Raw genomic sequence first — 21,000 nt, 5'->3', positions numbered from 1 at the left:
CCCACACACTGAGACGGGTAAGGACAGAAGGGTATGTATGCACTGGTGCCAACTGGTGGCACCACCACGGTGGTTCTGTCTGGACTTGGGATGGGGAAGGTCAGAGTGCAGCCAACAGACCAGGTGTGTGAGGACCTGGGAGCCACTGGGGCCTTGAATAATGCATAGAATTTCCTGTAAGACAGCGTATGAATCAGGCCAGCTGGCAGGCTCTCAGCAAAGCCAGAAGGGAGGGGATACAGACATTGTGGCAGGAGGGAGAGACACTGACCAGGGTCTACACAAGCCCCTGCCAAGCATTCTAGAGCCTTGAGGAAATGTGAAAGTCATATGGGGGCAGTCCTACCACCTACTCTTGGCCAGTATACAAGGCCTTGTGGGAAAGGGGAGTGGGAAAGGTCCGAGCACCCTCCCTCAGTAAAACCTACCTTGACCCAGGACCCTTCTCTTCATCCCTGAGACCCCACCTGGGTCACTCCAGCAGGCTATGCAAATGAGCGTACACACGTGTTTGTCTAGTGGGCGGCAAAGATCAGCCTGGCTATGTTTACATGGCTGTCTATCTGTCCCCGTCCCCATCGGTCAGCTTCTGTAGCCCACACAGAGCCTGGGGTCTTCTGAGCAGGGAGAACACATGAGGCCACTCAGAGCCACACATAGGCAGAGAAGGAAATCAGCCCAGAAGCTGAGGGCTCGGGGCCAACAGCAGCCGTGGAGGAGCTGCCACCCCCCCCCCCCCCCCCCCCGTGTGGAGACACAGAGGAGGGGCAGGGGATCTTCAGGGCGAGAAGCCCAGCACCCCGCTGGGATCCATCAACACCCCCCACCAGAGGCATCTCGGGGATGGTTCCCTGCTCTTCTCTTTTTTAAGATTTATTTTATTCATTAGAGAGATAGCTTAGTGGTTAAGAGCACGACTACAATCCTAGGTTTGATTCCCAGAACCCACACGGTGGCTCACAACCATCTGTAACTCCAGACGCATGGGATCTAACGCTCTCTTCTGGCCTCCACTGGCACCAGGCACACAAGTACTACAGACATGCATGTGGGCAAAACATCCACATACATAAAAGTATTAAAAACTAATAAAAATGCCAGGGGTAGCACACGCCTTTTATCCCAGCACTCAGGAGGCAGAGGCAGGCGGACCTGTTTGAGGCCAGCCTGGTCTACAGAATGAGTTCCAGGACAGCTAAAGCTGTTACACAGAGAAACCGTGTCTCTAAAAACCAAATTATAATAAGCTCATACGTATGTGTGCCACGTGTGTGTGCCACATGTGTTCGGGTATGGACATGTGCCACACGTGCACGGGTGTGAGCGTGCGCCACATGTATGTGGGTGTGAGCGTGCGCCACATGTATGCAGGTGTGAGCTGTGCCACGTGTGTGCAGGTGTGAGCTGTGCCACATGTGTTCAGGTGTGAGCGTATGCCACATGTGCGCAGGTGTGAGCTGTACCACGTGTGCGCAGGTGTGAGCTGTGCCACGTGTGCGCAGGTGTGAGCTGTGCCACGTGTTCAGGTGTGAGCGTATGCCACGTGTATTCAGGTGAGCTGTGCCACGTGTTCAGGTGTAAGCGTATGCCACATGTGCGCAGGTGTGAGCTGTACCACGTGTGCGCAGGTGTGAGCTGTGCCACGTGTTCAGGTGTGAGCGTATGCCACATGTGCGCAGGTGTGAGCTGTACCACGTGTGCGCAGGTGTGAGCTGTGCCACGTGTGCGCAGGTGTGAGCTGTGCCATGTGTGTGCAGGTCCCATGGAGCCTGTAAGGGGGCATCTAACCCGCTGCAGCTGCAAACACAGGTGGTTGTGAGCCTGTGAACTAAATCCCCATCCTCTGCAAAAGCAGAACACACACTCAACCCACTGCTGAGCGTCTCCAGCATCTACAGACTCCAGAGAACCCCAGCACCTCTACAAGCCTCACCTCTACTCTTCTTGAGCAGTACAACTGAAGCACCCCAAGCCAGTGCTACCTGACCAAGCGGGAGAGGGTGAAGCCACTAAGAGATAATCCAGAAAGCCCTTATCAGATGGGCTACCAGGAAACCGGGACCAGAAGCAGGCCTGAAGACACCAGACAGGTAATTTTGGTGACAGCCGAGAAAAGGGCCCCCAGATTGCCAACTGGGCCTTGGTTCCACATACCCCACCCAGTCCCAAGCGAAACTCCCCACGTCCAACCACCCACCATCACCGAGGGAGGTGAGCATGGCCTCGCCCCAGCCTGCCTCAGCAGCTACAGCCAGAGCACTGAGCCTGGGCTGGATGCCCAGGGTGGGTGGAGACCCACAAAGGCTCCCCTACTTCTCCCCACCCAGTGGTACTGCAGCTCTAGGTGCAGCACCCGTATCCCCTCGTGGGGGGCAGCTGTGTTTACCACACCAGTCCAGCTGGCACCAGAACCCATGCCAACTCCTCAGCTGCCCCCGCCCCCCAGGATCCCTCTGTCTGAGGTCCCCTACTCTCCACCCTGGTCTTACTGTCAATTCCCCTCACTTGGTCAGGAGTCTCCTCCAATCCTGCCCCCTCCAAGGGCTGAGCTGGACCCCTAACACCCACCTACCCTCAGCTGGCAGCCGACAGCACCCAGGCTAAGGTCACATCAGATCGACCCTCCGATGTGCTGAGTTCTATAATCTACACATCATTTTTACATCCGGTTTCTTACTCTATTCTTTGTGCTGTCCAGGGTGGCCGGGCAGGAGCCACCTGGGCCATACAGTTGGCGAGACATTTGATGGGGTACACGCGTCCACACACACAGACAGCCAGACTCTATTCATCAACAAAGCCTTGGTGAGAGCGTGATCTACCCTCAGGGAGTCGTGCCCACCCGGCTAAGTGCCCATGTCCACACCTGCTCATCAGGCCCCGGCCACACAGAAGCCCTAAAGACAGGCCCTGGTGCTAGCCTTCTATCCACGGGGCAGCACAGGCCTGCCTGGACACAAGACCTTGGTCCAAAGAAGGCTTCGTCTCAGGACCTGCTTTGGCCCATTTGGCACACAGTGGACTTTGAGATCCAGGTGGAAGCCATGGGAAAGGCAGCCGGGTGGGTCGGAGCAGGCTGGAGATTAGATAAGGAGGAGGAAGGGCTCCAGAGAGAAGTAGGGCAGTGCCTCCCTGGGAGCCTGACTCAAAGTCTACACTGACCAGCTCAGAGAAAACAGCACAGGCAGCGGGAAGCCCCCAAGAGCCCCCCCCATCCGTAGTGGACCCAGGGAAGGAGAGAACCATAGCCGAGCTGCATACAAGGTACACACAGTGGCAGCTCCCAGCCCAGGTGTCCTGCACACAAGCCCAGGGCACTAGCTACCCCTCCAGAGCCAGTGGCGCAAGAGAAGGCCACTTCCATCAGCAGGCACCCTGAGACCATCCAGATGAGTTGTAGGGATCCGGGGAGGTCTGGGGAGCCCTCTCCAGACATTCGGAGCTGTGCCTGTTGGATAGGATCTGATGTTGGAAGAGAAACTCAGACTCAAGCAGGGCGGTGGTGCGCACGCCTTTAATCCCAGCACTCAGGAGGCAGAGGCAGGTGCATCTCTGAGTTGGAGGCCAGCCTGGTCTACAAGAGCTAGTTCCAGGACAGCCAGGGCTACACAGAAACCCTGTCTCAAAAAAGCAAATAAATAAATGAATGAATGAATGAAAAAAGAAAAAGAAACCCAGACTCATTGGCTTGAGTCTTAGACTACTTCCTCTGTTTCACACACACAACACAAGCACACGCGCGCGCGCACACACACAGCATCCCTTTCTTTACCGATGCCCATCGGCACAAAGAAGCCACCCTGTGGCACGTGAAGGGCCAGGTAGTATATGGAACTTACAGAATTCAACATCAGCACAGCTCATGGCTTCAGGGAGCTCAGGGACAAGAGGGGACAATAAGCCCTGAACTCTGAATCTCCCCAGAAGGGCCACAAAGATGGCTGAGCTTGGCTCAGAAGTAACGATTCCAGCCAGGGTTCCGAGGGCTCCTCTGCCACAGGCCTGGGTTTCCGGCTCAGCAGCATCAGGTAGGCCACTGTGTGCACAGGAGGGCACATCTATGAGGGGCACCAGAAGGAAAACGGGCCCACAGGGAGGACAAACTCTGCTGGCCTCTCCTCAACTCCGAGCCCGCTGGGCCTGCAGTCTGTCACACAGGAGCAATGCCCAGCTTGCCCCATCTGCAGAGTAGGCTGAGGTGCCTCAGCAGGGCAGAACTTTAGGCCCAGCACACCCCCTCCAGACCTCCTCAGAGTTCTCTGGGAAACTGACCGAGAGGCATGGAGCCCAAAGCCAGATGCTGGGGACTCAACGGCAAGTGGGAGGCATAAGGGCCAAACACTGACCACGCAGGATCCCGGGTGAAAGCGGAGGTTCACGGCACACTAAGCGACTGGACCATGGACTGAGATCACAGGATGCTGTTGGGACCCAGCACTGTCGGTCCATGTGAGCATAGAAGTTTATTTCTTTTGAGACATGGTCTCACCGTGTAGCCCTGGCTGGCCTGGAACTCAGAAATCCACCTGCTTCTGTCTCCCGAGTACTGGGATTAAACACATACACAGATGGGTTTTGGTGAGACAGAGATTCGTGCAGCACAGCCTAGCTGCAAAGGCTGACCTAGAACTCACGGTCCCCTGCCTCTGTCTCACAAGTGCAAGGATTGCAGGTGTCACCACGCCGTATTTTCTAGGGTGCTGGGGATGGGACTCGGGGCTCCACATATGCCCTTAAGCACTGTACCAACTGAGCCACACCCCCAGTCCCACCTAGAGATAGCTTTCCCTAAAATGTAGGTGGTTCTCAGCTGCTAGTGAAGGGCTCAAGGGACGGCAGAAGCTATCCATGATTGACAGCCCGTGACCACAGCCATCCACGTCACTGGCGTCATCCTGAGGATATCTGACTTTCCTATTTCTGACCCATGTCACCAAGTTATCTCCTACTGGACACTTGGAGACTGGCTGTCCCAAAGACTGGAGTTAGAGCCGATGGCCAGCTGGCTGAAGGAGAGATGCGGGAAGGATTTGCTAACCAAATAAGCACCTGCAGCAGCTGCAGGCTGAGATTTGTTTGCTGCCCCTGCCTCTGCCTCTGCCCACCTGCCGGCTAAAACATCCCTGCTACTAGGATCTCCTGTCACCTCAAGGACAAGTCTCAGCAGCGAGGCCCCACCCACCCGACACCCTCCACCACAGGGTGGGGGCTAATCTCACTTCTGCCCCCACCAACTCCTCTCCCACAGGCCCTGCAGCATCCCTCTGACCCCAGGCTCCCAACAGCCTGGCATCCAGGCCCTGGGCTGGGCAGCCTGCTGGCTCAGGGACCTCAGAGCTCACACTCCTCCAAGCTGAAGCGTAGAGATTCTTCTCCCTCCCTCAGGCCTCCACCCCTCCCTGCTCCCAGCCCCTGCTCCAAGGGAGGGGCCCCAGCTGTCCGCAGAAGGCAGGGCTAGAGGTGGACATCCCCACAGATTCCAGCTGTGTGTACAAGATTATCGAAACCCAGAAACCTGCCCCCAAGATGAAAGCTGGTGCGACCCCACCCTTCAGTCTGGCTTCCCTCCCCACCCCCAACCCAAGCCACCACCCATTGGGCCGAGCCAGGGAGGGGACACAGGGTCAAGAATGTAGGGCAGGGCAGTGTGGGCACTGATTAAAGCAGAATTTCTCAAGGCCAAACTGCTGGCTTCGGCCTGAGACCCTGGAGAAGTGGGGGCTGCAGAAGTGGGGCGCTCCACGCTCCACAGACCCCTTTGCCACCCCGCAGGGACATCACACTCTTGTGCCACTGCACGGGACCTCCACCACACCCAACCAGGAGGGTGGAGGCTTTCACTCCCCAGCAGCCGTGCTGCAGTCATAAGCACGTGACATGAAGTGGGTCAGACCCTCGGTGGCACAGGCCTGCCTCCGCCACCAGACAAAAGCATGGCACGAAGCTAGGAGCCGCCGAGAGGCAACTGTCCAGCTAACTCAACAGGTGTCCAGACATGTGAGCTCCAGGATGCTCAGGGCAAAATCTGAAGATTCACAGGCAGCTCAGGTGGTTGGTACTGGGGGATGCTCTCCCGAGTTAGGGGCCTCCTAGCACAACAGAGGGCAGTCATGGCCACAGAAGACAGGGTACAAAGCAGGGGCTCAGCTTGGCTTGATTGTAAATGCTTCGCGCTCACAAGCTAGTGGCCCAGAAAGGGCGCCCATAAGCCACGGCAGCACCATTACCGACAGCTCTTAATTTGAGTTGTTTCAATTTTCTCCAGGGAACAATTTTTTTTTCTTAAATCAGGAAAAAAATGGTTGTTTTGTTTTGTTATTTTGTTTTTTCCAAAACCCAAGTTTGCAAACATGGGGCTGGCTGAGGCTAAGCCACTGCCTGGGCCGAGGAAAAGAAGTGTAGTAACTCCTCCCATGGAGTCAGGTCTGAGACACGCCTGGGGAACACAGGCAGTTAGGGGGGACATCCTTCCTCCAGGAATTATAAGGCCTCACTTAAGGCCCAAAGGGCCCAGGGAGTTATCGTATCAGCTCAGTGCTACACAGGATGCAACAGACTAGAACCTGGTCCAGAAACAGTGCCCGGCACACATTAGGCACCTTGAAGAAAGTTTCCTGAATGGCTTCATGAAGTCCCCCAAGAGCAAAGAGACGTTCTGAGCTGAGGAGCAGGCAGCCCATGCGGACAGGCTCCTCACAGCTGCTTAGGGCCCCAGGGACACATGCAGGAAACTGGGCAGGACGGTGCTCACCTGAGATCACAACACATGGGCGCTCCAGGCAAGAGGACAAGTATGAGCACAATTTTAAAGTCAGCCAGGGCTACGCAGCAAGGCTGTCTCAAAAGACTAGACGGTCTCATCTAAGAGGGTCATCTGTGCTGTGCTCCTCAGTGACGCAACCCAGTAAGGGCTTCAAATAATAATAAATATAAGTAAAAAATAATCCCAGGAGTCTAAAAGCTTCAACAGTACCCACAGTTGAGTATCCATCATGGAGCTGGGACAGACTGCGGAGCTGGGAGCTGAACCCTGCACTCACTTGGCCAGCATTCTCCCGCCAAGCTGCAGTCCCAGCTGCCTTTCACCTTTGACCTTGCAGTTAGTCCTCCTGTGTCCATCTCCTGCAGAGCTGGGATGACAGGCCTGTGTCACCACATCCTGCAGCTGGGAGCTAGATTGTCCAAGACAGTCCCAGGTACAGCCTGAGCACCTTGGGGAATGTGCAGGGCAGAGCTGCAGAGAAGGCTCAGCAGTTAAAAGTGGTACTGCTCTTGCAGAGGACCCAAGCTCAGTGCCCAGGGCCCACGCTGGGCAGCTCACAATCCCGTGAACTCCACCACCCAGGCTGGGCAGCTCACAATCCCGTGAACTCCACCACCCAGGCTGGGCAGCTCACAATCAACTGAACTCCAGTGCCAGGGGGATCCAATGCCCTGTTCTGGACTCATGCATGCCCCCCCATGCATACACACATTCATTCTCTCTCTCTCTTTCTTCCTTATATGGGGCCTCACTATGTAGCCCTGGCTGTCCTGGAACTTGCCCTGTAGGTAGACCAGGCTGTCCTTGAACTCACAGAGATCCGCCAGCCTCTGCCTTCAGTGCTGGGATTAAGGGTGTGCGCCATTACACCCGGCATTAAATATTTTTTACAGAGAAAGAATAGATACACAGGGTGTGCTGGGGTGTAATCCGTCTGTCAGAACCCTAGCATGGGGTTTGACCCCAAAATGGGGGTGCAGGGGGTTACTCTGAGAAGGCAGAGTTGTGGAAATACCCAGTTAGTGAGAGGTCCCGGTCCAGGAACCATGTAGGAACCTGAGCTCCTCACACTTCCCCTCCATGCTTCTTAGGGGCCTGATTTCCAGTACCCACACTCCCAAGATATGTTAGGTAAGAACAGAAGGGGACAGAGGTTGCTACAGGAGGGGCCCTCAACCTTATGTGCTGACTACCCCACGATGGGATGACCCAGGTGCTGAGACCCCCCACTCCAAAGTGACCCCAGGCCTTTCATGGGCAGCAAAGGTTCCCTGACAAACTTCACCTGCTTCCCAGCTCAATCCCTGGGGCCCTCACAGGTCCCCCTGCATTCTCACAGCAGCCTTCTCCAGCAGCTGGCCTGCAGCCTCATCAACCCTTCCCCCTCCTCCTCCCTGATTTGCAGCTCTGACCTGTGCTGCCTCCACCTGGGTGAGGGGCGAGGCCAGCCATGGCCACGCTTCCCTGCCAGGAACAGGTGTGGGCCGCTTCCCTGAGTCTCAGCCTCCTCCAGGATCCACTCCCCAGACCCCTCCCAGCCTCCCAACCCAGTTAATATACAATCTTCATGGGACCTCTAATTACCAAGAGGTTTGAACTGGCTATCTGGAGTGCTCAGGCTCAAACCCCATGCTGTGCCTCAACCAGAGCTCCCCCCACCTCCCCAGCCGGGGCTGCCTGTCTTCAACAAACTCATTCCGCAGACTCTAACAGAAAGCCAGACACTGGGCACTGAGAGAGGCCAGGAGCTCCGTCACACCAGTCCCCGGGGTTTAAGACCCTGGGCACCGACAGCCTTGGGAAAGACTACAGGACCAGAGTTAAGGATGGAGGCAGAGAGACCCTGAGTGAGACAGAGAGCCTCTGGGAGCCTCTTCCAGCCCTGGGGATGTAATTAAAATGCAGTATTGAAGCCCAAGGTTCAGCTCGGTGGCAGAGCATGGGCCCTGCCTGACAAACGCACCTAGCATGTGCAGTTAGCATGCCCGAGACCGGCAGGCACACTCAGCATGCCTCAGACCAGGGTCCACATTCCAGCACTGTGGAAAAGGCACCAAAAGCATGGAGATCCTGGTTTAGTCAGACTGAACGTGCAGGTTCTCAGAGTCTGTCTACTAAGTTCCACCTTTTAGATTGCTGCTCTGTTTGCTTGCTTTTTTAAAGACAAGCTCTTTATAGCCCAGGCTAGCCTTCAGCTCCGTATATAGCAGAGGCTATCTTTCAATTCACCATCTCCCTGCTACCACTTCCCAGGTGCTGGGATTACAGACCCCACTCCACAGGACTATGCAGTTCCTGGGATGCTGCAGCCTGGGACTGGAGAGTCGGCTTTGGGTGCAGTGAGAGATTTAGCTCACTCTCCATCAGCTGTAAGCCCGGCTCCCTTCTTCACAGGTCACCGGCATGGTGCAGCCTCTGGGATGGCACTGCCAGGGCCCACCCTGCCCTGCAAGCATTAGCCAGGCCTTCGGGGGGCCTACAGGGGCCTGATTCTCACTAAGGAACAGTTTGAAAATGTTACAGAAAAAAAACAGGGTTAATTTTGCCCTAGAAGGTGGGGTCTCAGCTCTTTCAAAAGAGGCCACTTTGGGTTAGGTCTCAAGGGTGGGACAGATTTACTCAGGTGGCAGGCACGCTGGAGCAAAGGTAAAGAGACCAGGGGGCGGTTCCAGGAAATGCACCTGAACTTCTGGCCAGGTGAGCGCAGATTAGGCCTAGGCCTGAACGCCAGGCCAGGCTAGGAAGGCATTTGTCCATCTTCTGGGAGGAGTTGCATAGGAAGCAGCACCCTGGGGTCAAGGCTCTCAGATGTCCCTGAGGTCCAGGTGGACTAAAGGTAACAGCTTGTGGGGCAGGAAGGGCTGGTGGGAAGAAAGTGCCCTGAAATGGGAGCAGAGACTGAAGGCATGGCTCAGAGCTTAAGAGACCAGCCTCTCTGGCAGCGGACCTGGGTTCATCCCCAGCACCCACAAAATGGCTCACACCCATCTGCAACTCCAGTCCCAGAGGATCTGACACTCTCTTCTGGCCTCCACAGCCACCAAGCAGCCACATGGTACACAAACATACATATAAGCAAAACACCCATACACATCAAATAAAATAAAAGAAAGAGCGAGCATACAGAGGGACTCCCAAATGAGGGAGACAGTCTGAGGGTGGGAAAGGGGGCTTAGACCCTTCCCTTGGCTCCGTTAATCTTCAAGATGCTTTAAGGCCGTCCACCCAGTGCTCAGTCCTGAGCCAGACACATCAGTAAAAGAAATAGCTATTTTTCCAAAATGCTGCAGAGTTCGGGGGGAAGAAGGGGGTCCCTACTCTGGCTTCACACCTCCGCACACACACGCCCTGTCCCACAGATATGAAATGCTGACTGTGGGCCTCTCCCCACCCCCCCTCCAGGGCCCTGGCACTGCTTTGAGCCAGGCCCACAAAGATGCTGGCCAGATGTGGCTCCACCCCTCCTCTCCAGGTAACTTCAGAAGAGAAGGCTGATGGGGAGGTGTGTGCAGGAATCTACGGCTGACCCAGGAGGTGTGTAGGAGAGCCTGAAGGATGCTGGGAAGGGACAGGAATGCTGAAACTCCCATCTAGGCCTCCTCTGGCAGAGAGGCCCTTGTGGTTTCTCCTCCCTGCAGCACACTGAATTCCAACCACGAAGTGGAGAAACCCAGTGAGCAGGGAGCTTCCCACCTGCTAGACCAGTGTAGGGCTAACCTCGGATTGAGGCTAATCACACACACACACACACACACACACACACACACACACACACACACTTCTAAAGCCCCCCCCCCAGGAGTCACCCTCTGGGCAGCTGGGTGTTGCTGGGAAAGATGAGACCACAGAACATTCTCCCCACACACTCGCCGTGAGCACTGAAAATGGGCAAAAGAACTAGACCCTGGCCTACAGTCCCCTCCACGCCTACAGCAGCAAGGTGCCCAGGGGCTCTCCCAACTCTCCCAGCTCACAGGCCTGGCCCCAGCCTGGGATGGAATTGATTCCCCGCTTACCCAGCGCAGACCCTGGGGGGTGGCAGCCAGAATTAATTAATGTTTGCAAAGCGCTCTAGAGAACCTGGGACCAGGGGCGCCAGAGTTGCTGCACAGGAAATTGACGGGGAGAAGGGGGGAAGAGGGGGCCAGCTGGCCAAGACCTGGGTTGCCTGGACCGGGAGGGTAAAGAAAACACTCCTACGAAAGCAGGGATGGGGCACAAGGAGAGTCAGAAGGTGCTACCCATCAAAAACCGATTCAGGATGGGGCCATAGAGGTGAGTGCCAGGCTCCAGCCTGAAGCAACCCTTGCACCCCACCCCCAATCCCAACCAAGCACACCCAGGCCCTCTCCAACTCAGGCCCCAGACACCTGCCACCTGCACCTCCCCGGGACCACTTGCCGAGGAAGTTCAAATCCCTTGGTCACCAGTAAAGAAGAGAAGTGTGCCAGAAGTGGCGGGCTTAGTGGGCCCTGATGCCTACTGAGAACTCCCTAGGGCGCCAGACTGCTACCTGAGCAAACAGCGCACTTCCTTTCTCTAAGAGAGGGAGGCCAGCGTCCCTTCGCTTCTGGAGTCTGGGGCGCCCAAGCCCACCATCGAGAGGCAGGAACTGGGCATCAGGAGACACGCAGCTGTACAGTGGCCCCGACGCCCCCCTCTTTGCCCTAGGCTCACTCACCCCAAAGTGCTGATGAAGCCATTGACTGAGCCCTCGGCGTACAGAGACACTATGTCCCCGATGTGAAGAAAGCTAGACATTTCGTTCATGGCTTCGGCCCTCCGGGGCTCGAGGCGGCAAGGTTGCACACGAGCGAGCTGCCAGGCTCGACGCAGAGGACTGCAGCGCGCTGGGCGGAGAGGGGTGCAGTGCCACCTCGCAGCCCGGCGACCCGGACGATCGGGGCGGCCGGGGCAGGCTGGCGGCCACCGGAGCGCGAGGAGGCGCGGTGCGGCCCGGGTCCGGGTGAGGAGGTGCCCGCGTCTCTGAGCGCCCGGAGTCCTCCAACCCGGCCCGGCCCGCGCGTACCTGCAGCTGGGAAGGAGCAGGAAGTCTGGGGCCGCCACACACATGCAAATCCCGCCCGGGAGGCGGGGAGGCCACACCCCGGCCCGCCCCCGCTGCGGCTCCCACGTGCACCCGCCCCTGGGGCTTTGCCTCCCCGACAGCCTAAGCGCGCGCCTTGGTCCCCAAAAGCGTCCCGCGCACTGCCGGAGGACCCCGGGATCTAGTGTGCTTCCTAGACGGCTGTCCGGCCGCACCGCGCTGCACTTCGCGGCTCCCCACCCTCGGAGATCCCCAGAGCGCCTTTCCCGTGGCCCACGCGGTGGAGCACACCGGGAACTTGGCCACGGTCACCCTGCGGCAACCGCACCCAGCTGAGAGTCGTCTTGAGCCTGGACGCACGCTCAAGCCCTTAGCGTTGCAAATCAGGATTCATTTCTCTCAACATGAAAAGCCTTCATTGCACAATAGAAAGTGCTTGGACTTGGAGGGGAAATGAACCAAAGGGGTGGGTTTTATTTTTGTTGTTGTTGGGTTTTGTTTTGTTTTTTCTCTCTCTCATTCTGTCTCCCCGCATTCCTGTGTACAAAGAGATTCAGCTTCCGAATCAGTTCCCCTCTCCAGGGGAAGAATTGGCTCCAATTTCTCTTGACTCCTTTCTTTTTTTAAATAATAGTGGGAGGGGGAGAACATTATCTCTTCCAGTTAATAGTGCAGCCCCGCGCCCACAGAAACAAGTTCCCGCAGCCCGCCGGCTGGGGCAGCGCGCCAGGCCCTTGCTCAAAGTTCAGCCCTCAAACTCATCCCCAAGTCGCCTACTTTCTGTTCTGCGCCCGCGGAAGCTGGGCGTTTGCTTCTGAACCTTTCGTATTAACTCCTAAGATGGGAGTGCCCCCGGCCACCCCACTTCAGTCACGTTTGCTCCCTCTCCCCCCCCCCCACCACCCCGTATTTCCTGAGGGGCGGGAGTGGGGGCGTTGGGAGGAAAGAAGGAGGGGACTCGAGACAGAAGCAGGAAGAGACTCAGGAGGGGTGGAGACAGCCGCCAGCCGTGAGACAGCTGCTGGTCTGGACAGAGACTCCTAGAGCGGCCGTGAGATTTTTAGCAAGAAGTTTAGAGCTGATAATAGTGGTTGGGGGAAGAAGAGGCCGGAGGACCAGAAATTCATGGCCACATAGTAAGTTCGAGGCCACCTGGGCCACTTGAGACTATGATTCAAAAAATAGAAACAGGGCCTGTAGAAAGGGCTCCCCGGTTAAGAGCACATGCAGAGGATGAGGGTTGGGTTCCCAGTAATCACATGGCGGCTCACAACTGTCTGTAACCCCAGTTCCAGGAGATCTGACACCCTCTTCGGACCTCAGCAGGCACCAGGAACACTCCTGGTACAAGACACGCATGCAAGCAAAACACCCATATACATAAAATAGTTTATAAAACTCCCAAGAACTTGAACAGGGCACCCCCTCCAGGATTTCTGAGTCCCGGTTCACTAGCGCCCACAGTCCCTCCCATCAGAGTTGCCTCTGACCTAGAGCTGCTGCCTTCATCCAGGTACATCTGAAACAATATTTTTACAAACAATAGTTTGAATGTTTGCCCTAACCTACTAGGTTGCTTTAAGAAAACAAAAATCAAGGTCTCAGTAGCGAAGGCTGGTCTCCGGCTCTGGTATTCCTGCACCGACCTCCAGGCTCAGTTTATGCCTTGATGGAAACCGGACCCAGGGCTTCAGAGATGCAAGGCAGCTGTGCTTCATTCCCAAGCATATTGCTCTAGTTTGCTTGTTTTACCGATCCAGGCTTTCTCTGTAGCTTTGGAGCCTGTCCTGGAACTAGCTCTTGTAGACCAGGCTGGCCTCAAACTCCCAGAGATCCCCCTGCCTCTGTGTCGCCAATGCTGGAGTTAAAGTCTTGCGCCACCATGCCCAGCTTCTAGTTTGCTTTCTGTTCCTGTGATAAACTCGGGGAGTTTGGAGGTGTTTATCTGGCTTACAGGTCACCCTCGGTCCTAGTGGAAAGCTAAAGCAGGAGCTGAAGCAGCGGCCATGGAGGAAAGCTGCCCACTGCACCTCACCCATACTGCTTCCTTTAACCCAGGCCCATCCGCCCAAGGATAGCACTGCCCACAGTAGCCTGGGCCCTCCCACATCGATCACTAATCAAGAGTGTACCATAGGCCAATCTGATGAAGGCATTTTCTCAACTCAGGGTTCCATTCCCACATGACCCTGGCTGTGTCAAGTTGTCAAAAAAAAAACTATATGGCACATGTGTCAAATAAGTTGTAAGCTAGTTTGGAAAAAAATATTATCTAATGGGCTTTCCCAAAAAGATGACCACAGGTCAGAGAAACACCAAACAGCCCAAACACAAAACAGGTTTCTGGAACTGGAATCAAAGCTAAGACCCAGTACTCAGCAGTGTCTGGTATAGCCAGGGCTTCTGGGTTCTCAGACTGTGACAGATGGGAGGGACCAGCCCTGGGATGGCTCCTCTTAGCTCACACTCTTCCCTGGGGTTCCAGAGGGAAGATATACATCCCTTCCAGAAGCATCTGTTGGATTCCTACCGTAGTTCTTTGAAATGGTGGTGGTGGTGATGGAGGCAGCTGTGGCAGTGGGCAGTGCACACCCTTAATCCCAATACTCCAGAGGCAGAGGAAGACAGATCTCTGTGAGTTCAAGGCCAGCCTGGCCTACAGAGTGAATTCCAGGACAGACAGGGCTTCACAAAGAAACCCTGTGTCAGGAAAAAAGAGGGGGAAAAAAAAAGAATGACCCCATAGGGCGGTGCTGGCTCATGCCTTTAGTCTTGGTACTCAGGAGGCAGAGGCAGGCAGATCTTGGAGTTTGATGCCAGCATGGTCTACAAAGCTACTTCCAGGACAGCCAGGGTTACACAGAGAAACCCTATCTAGCAAAACAAAACAAAACAAAACAAACAAACAAAAAATAGTCCCATAGGCTATTTGAATACTTAGTCACCCAGAGTGAACTCTTTGGTAGGATTAGAAGGAGGAGGATTAGGAGGTGTGGCCTTGTTGGAGAGAGTATGTCACTGGGGGTGGGCTTTGGTGCTTCAGAAGCTCAAGCCAGGCCCCTCTGTGTCTGTCTGTCTCCGGCTCAGGATGGAGTCCTTCAAGCTCCTCTCCAGCACCATGCCTGCCATGCCTGCCGCCATGTTCCCCACCCTGTCACCGTAAGCCCTCGATTGAATGCTTTCTTTTATAATGTTGCCTTGGTTGTGCATTCTCTTCACAACCATAGATGAACGTTAAGACACCTACTATGTGCAGGGCCTCTGCTCCCCATCAGTTCCTGATCAAGCCCACCTTTTTCTCCTTCCCTGAGCCATGAGGATGAAAAGCCACGGTTGAACACTGGCTCTCTGGCAACTCCAGACTCCCACCTCCTCTGCCGACTCCGAAAGATGTCACTACAGCTCCATCACTGTCTCAGAGCAGGCAGAGGACGTGCCTCCACGTTGGCCTCCAGGTCTCCATCAACCCAAAAAACATGGCCAGGGAGCACTCCTCGCCACCCCGCCCGCCCCGCTGGGAGGTCTAAGGAGGAGATGGGCTGCCAGCCTCCTACCATGCCTACGGTCCAGCTCCTAGGAATTCTACAGGAGCACCCAGGCTCGGCCAGTTGCCTGCTCCTGTCAAACCCGCTCCACTGTGAGCTCTCTAGTGAGTACTGAGGTGGTAGTGCTTAAAGAAAAGTTCGGCCAGATTTTTAAAAAGGCTATAGATGGTGGGGTTGGAGTGCAGTTGAGGGTAGTGTGTGCTAACCTTCTGAGAGTCCAGCCCCCCACAAAACCCTCTTTAAAGAGAAACCAGATGGACTTCTGTGAGCTCAACAGTGGCCCTGCAGCTTGACACTCTCCAGAAATCCCTGCTACCCACAGAACAGGGTCTGCAGAACCAGCTCAGTGGCCAGACGCTCAATCTCCCCTCCCCCCCACTGTCTCTCCTTCCCCAGTGCAGAACCAGCCCAGTGGCCAGACCCTCAACCCCCAACTGTCTCTCCTTCCCCAGTGCAGAACCAGCCCGGTGGTCAGACCCTCAACCCTCAACTATCTCTCCTTCCCCAGTGCAGAACCAGCCCGGTGGCCAGACCCTCAACCCTTGACTGTCTCTCCTTCCCCAGTGCAGAACCAGCCCGGTGGTCAGACCCTCAACCCTCGACTGTCTCTCCCTCCCAGTCTTGCACCCTCTACAGAGACCAGGCTTGTCTTAAGGAGGAAGCACGCTGTGACCCAGCCCAGAGTCCAGGACTGGGTCTGGGATATGGCTCAACCAATAGAGTGCTTGGCCTGAAGCCCTGGGTCCATCCCCTGCACTGCAGTCAGCCACGGTGTAATCTCAACACCATGTGGGTAGAGGCAGGAGGATTAGCAGCTCCTCAGCTACGGAGAAAGGCTACCAGGGACGCTGTCTTAAGAGGGGAAAGGCAAGCATCGAGGAAAACCACGTGGCATCCACCTCCACCAAGCCCAGCATTGGAAAGTCAGAGGGCTCTGAGTTCAAAACCAGCCTGGTCTACAAGAAGAGTTCCAGAGCAGCCAGGGCTGCACAGTGAGATCCCATCTCAAAAAAAAGAGGACTTGTTGCTCTTACAGAGAACCCACGTGGTCACGTGGTGGCTCTACCCCTCCTCCTAAGGCCCCCAAAGACAAAATGAGCTGCCGGTCCTGCAGAGTTCAGTAAGTTATTGGGCTTACGGACAGAGCATGGCTGACCTTAGAGCAGCTGTAGGAGGTCTGGACACAGCAGGGTTGATAGCCTCTCAGGGATAGATCAGCGGTTCTCAACCTGTGGGTCACAACCCCACACCAGATATCCTGCATATCTGATATTTACATTACAACTCATAATGAAAGCAAAATTATGAAGTAGCTACCAACATAAGTGTGTGGTTGGGAGGGGGTCACCACAACAAGAGGAACGGTATTGAAGGGTCGCGGCATCAGGAAGATTGAGAACCACTGGCCTCCACCAAGACCACAGGCAATTAGGGTAGAAACTGCACGCGCCTAATTGGTAAGGGCAGCTGGGTACCAGGGTCCCCGGGCCCTCCTCACCAGAGTAAAGAGTCAACACGCCCAGCTGAACTCTCCACCATGGCGGTGGCCCGGCTTGGAGGACAGTTCTACATAGCATCAACTATCCGTAACTCTGGTTTGGGGATCTGTTGCCGTCTTCTGACCTTCTCGGGAATCAGGCATGCATATGGTGCACATACATACATACATACATACAAAGTACTCAGACACTCATACTAAACAAATCTAAAAACATTGAGAGAGAAAGCAGTGTTGGTTGTTGGATTTTTTTTTTTTTACTCCAGCCCCAAGCTGGAATGCCAAAATGCTGTTGGCTATTTTACTCTTTTGGCTTTTTTTGGGGGGGGGCACCACTCAGCTCCCAAATAAATCACACAGGGAATCTTATTCTTACTTATAAATGCCTGGCCTTAGCTTGGCTTATTCCTAGCCAGGGTTTCTTAAATTATCCCATCTACCTCTGGGCTTTCATCTTTATTTCTGTGTACCTTACCTGCGTTCTCACTGTTGCCGGCCGTGCAGCTGACCCCCAGCCGACCCCCGGTGTCCTCCTCTCCTTGTTCTTGCTCTTCCGAAGCGGTCTCCTCCTTTTTATCCTCTCTGCCTGCCAGCCCCGCCTACCCTTGCCCCTGCCTCGCTTTTGGCCGCTCAGCTCTTATTAGGTCATCAGGTGTGTTAGCAGACACAGTAACACAGCTTCGCAGAGTTAAACAAATGCAGCGTAAACAAAAGCAACACATCTTTCCGTTGTTAAACAAATGTTCCAAGGCGTAAACAAATGTAGCACAGCATAAACTAATATTCTACAATAAAGATGACAAAAAGGAGATTCACTTTAATCGATTATGGCATCATGGGGTCCTAGGAGATGCTCCTGGCTGGCCGCAAAGGGCTGTGCCTGCTGAGGGGACGTCCTCACTGGTGTTCGCGACTGGCCCTGTTTTTACCATACAGTCTTCACTCTCCTACCATCAGAGAGCCCGTGGGCTGTAGCTCTGTGCCCTTTCTGCTTCCCACTGTGGACTGTGAGGCCCTGATGGAGCAGGCTGTGTCTACCTCACTCTGTGTCCTCAGGACGGACCCATGGAAAGGTGGAATGAATTCCAGTGAACTGGAAAGGATACAAATTAACCCAGAAACCAAACCCCCAGTGAGCTGGGAGCCCCAGCTTGACCTGGTGTGAGATCCCCCTTGGGGCTGCAGAAGATGCCTAAGGAACAGGAAAGAACGTGAAGGAACTCAACTCTCCTGAGTGGCTATCAAGACAGGACCAACCTCAAACCCTGGCCCCAAGGCGGGTCAGCCTTGCCCAGGGCCCAACCTCAACAGCTGGGTGTCTCCTAGCACCTGATGGTCCCATCTCCCAGAGAGCAAGCGAAGGGAGTGGAGGATGGCACCAGGTTCCAAGTGGAATTCCCAGAAGCCAAACTTTATACTGAGGACCAAAACCGCGACCTCGTGCATGCTGGACAAATGTTCTACCACTGTGCCACACCCTGGCCATCTTTTTAAACTTTCTATTGAGAGAGAGAGACGGGATCTCAGTGGTATTGCCCAGGCTAACCTAAACCCTGGTCTGTAGCCCAGGCAGACTTGAACTTGTGATCTTCCTGCATCAGCTTCTGAAGCTGCTGGGACAGTGGGCCCACGTTCCCAAGTCCAGCCATTTCATGTTGTCTTCCTTTCTTCGTCTCTTTAATTTCAGACAATGGGAGTCAGGAGCCCCAGCCGAAGGATGAAAGCGTTCAGAAATCACAGCAAAGCTCAGAGTGCCCACAGGCAGACCCTGCAGGCCTCCATCTTCCCATCCTGGCTGAGAAGAGGGGGCATAGGAGGAAGGGGGTGGGGCTCAGACTTCTCCCTGGATTCCGAAAAGGACTGTGGTATGGGGCACAGCCTGGAACCCAAGTTTCCTGCACCAGTGTCCCCCCACACAGTCCTGGAGACCTGACCCAGCTCCCTGAGTTGTAAAAGGTGCAGAACCCTCCGGGATCCAGGGTCCTTCTGGTAAACCGGTTTCACGTCAGCACCGCAGGTGTCACCATGGCCTGGCCTGGCCCTCACTGGCCCTCTGATTGTCTCATGTTTGGGGACAGAAGATGAGGGTCTTCTTTACCCCTTACTTCAAGACACAGCAGGATCAGGAGCGGAAAGAAACCTGGAGGGGGCGGGCCCAGGATGGGTGGAACTAGAATGGGGCGGGGCTCAGCTGCCGCTGACTCAATGTGGCAGCCACCCGCTGGGTCACCCCCGTGGGTGGGGTGCCAGTCCAGGCCCGCTGGGTTCCCAGAGAATTCCTTCCCCATGTCATCAGCTGCCCTGGTCGGGCACCCCACCCACAGCAGGAAGCCCCTCAGCCTAGATCCCAGGAGCCTTCATGCTTCCTTGCTCAGGGCGCTCACTCTTGCCCTTACCCATACAAGAAAATCCACGCTCAGTGTCTTGGAAAGCCAAGAGCTGAGACAGGGCTTGTGTTTTCCTTCACCCCACACCCTCATTGGAGTTTTCTGTTTCTTCCAGACATTGGGTGACCTCCTATGCCATACGAAGGGAGCGGAGTGGGAATACAGCCAAAAGACTCCAGTAACACGGGAGATAAAAGAGACCAAGGGTCCTCCCCTGCCACCTCCAAATGGGGCCTCTCAGAACATAGACTCTGGTCTGGAGCCCCCAAATTAGACGGCCTCTATCTCAGGCCTTCTACTACAGCTCCCGTCTGTCTCAGACACAGTGAGAGCAAAGCCTGGCGTCGGATCATGGAAGCTCCTCTCCAATCACGCCATGACGCAGAGAGAAGCCTTTCCCATGTCTTAGTGTCCCTGAAAAAACAAAACAGATTGGCGCCAGTCAGACACCGCACAAAGCGGCCACACGTGCCCAGGATGATTCAAGAGAGGTTAAGGCTGGACAGGCCTGCAGAGGCACCGGCAGGGACGGCCTGGAGCTGACCACTGCCAAGGGCTGTCCTCCTCCCTAGGAGGAGGCTCCCAATTGCCAGGCTCGCCATGGCCAACCCGGGTGTGGCAAAGAGAACAAACACCCCCACATCTTTCTCTTCCAGCCCTGGTCCCCCTATCAGGGCCTCCCCCTAGCACAAACTGCCAAAGGGAAGCTGGGTAACTCAGACCCTAGAGCACAGCCAGCGGGGGTTCAGAGCAAGCGCACGCACGTGAGGGGGTGAGGGGGCAGTGGGTCTGGGGAGCCAGGTAGCTTCTAGGGAAAGGGATTGTTCTGCGGAGCACTCTCGGCTGGGCGTGGTGGCACACACCTGTAATCACAGCAGTGGGAAGCAGAGGAACCGCAAGATGGAGGCCAGCCTGGGCAACGTACCAAGACCCTGGCTCAAAGAAGCAAGGAGTCTGCAAGATGTCTCGCCAAGCCTGCCAACCTAAGTGCAGGCCCCAGACCCCACATGGAAGGAGAACCGACCCCCGTAGGTCGTCCTCTGACTGCCGCAGACTCGCCACGACACACTCGTGCCCACACACACATACACAGAAAAATAGACAAATAAAATTAGCTACTTAATTGCAGGCCAGGGCAAGATCTTGTCTCAAAAAATCAAAACCAGAAGAAATGGCAATGGAGGGGCTAAGGAGTTGGCTCAGAGAGTAAAGGGCACACTAAGTTCCAGCACCCGCCTAAAGCTAGGCATGGTGGTGGGCGATAGGAGGGTCCGCCAGGCAATCTAGCTGAACCAGCGCCTCAATATTCCGGGAGAGGACCAGTCTCCAAATACAAGGTGGGGAGCGATAGAGAAAGATACTGGACATCCACCTCTGGGCCTCTTGCATGCACATGCGCACAAATATACACACTCGCACATGCATGCACACACTCGCACACGCATGCACACACTCGCACACACTCGCACACGTATGCACACACTCGCACACGCACACATAAAGACAGTCTAGCCATGGAATTCGGGTTGGATGAATAACCAAGGATTGGGCTTTTAAAGACAGAAATGTTATCAAGAGCTCCACAAACCTGGCCCCAAATCCCCTGGATTGTTGAATAAGTTGGGGGGACATGGCTTCACGGGGTTAGGACATTCCGGGACCTAGGCTGAGCTGTGAAGGTGAGGTGTCTCAGTTAGGGAGTGGAGAGGATGCTGTTCAGGCCACCCTCAGACAGATGGACTTAAAGGAGTTCCCAGGGG

At 55.4% G+C, this 21,000-nt stretch overlaps 1 protein-coding gene across 1 annotated transcript in view; it reads right to left on the bottom strand.

Annotated features, from left to right (window-relative positions):
• Nucleotides 1–11,823, bottom strand: part of Itpr3 (inositol 1,4,5-trisphosphate receptor type 3) — a 78,699-nt gene extending 66,876 nt beyond the window's left edge. The window contains exon 1 of the mRNA XM_075979648.1: nucleotides 11,445–11,823. Within this exon, the coding sequence (XP_075835763.1) occupies nucleotides 11,445–11,533 (89 nt within the window). The 5' untranslated portion in view covers nucleotides 11,534–11,823. The remainder of the gene's footprint in view (nucleotides 1–11,444) is intronic.
• Nucleotides 11,824–21,000: the final 9,177 nt, after the last annotated feature.

This window comes from Microtus pennsylvanicus, chromosome 7, assembly GCF_037038515.1.
Source record: "Microtus pennsylvanicus isolate mMicPen1 chromosome 7, mMicPen1.hap1, whole genome shotgun sequence".
In the NCBI taxonomy this organism is placed as follows: Eukaryota; Metazoa; Chordata; class Mammalia; order Rodentia; family Cricetidae; genus Microtus; species Microtus pennsylvanicus.
Note: the sequence above shows the minus strand (reverse complement) of the source record. Positions and strands in the feature narration are given on the sequence as shown.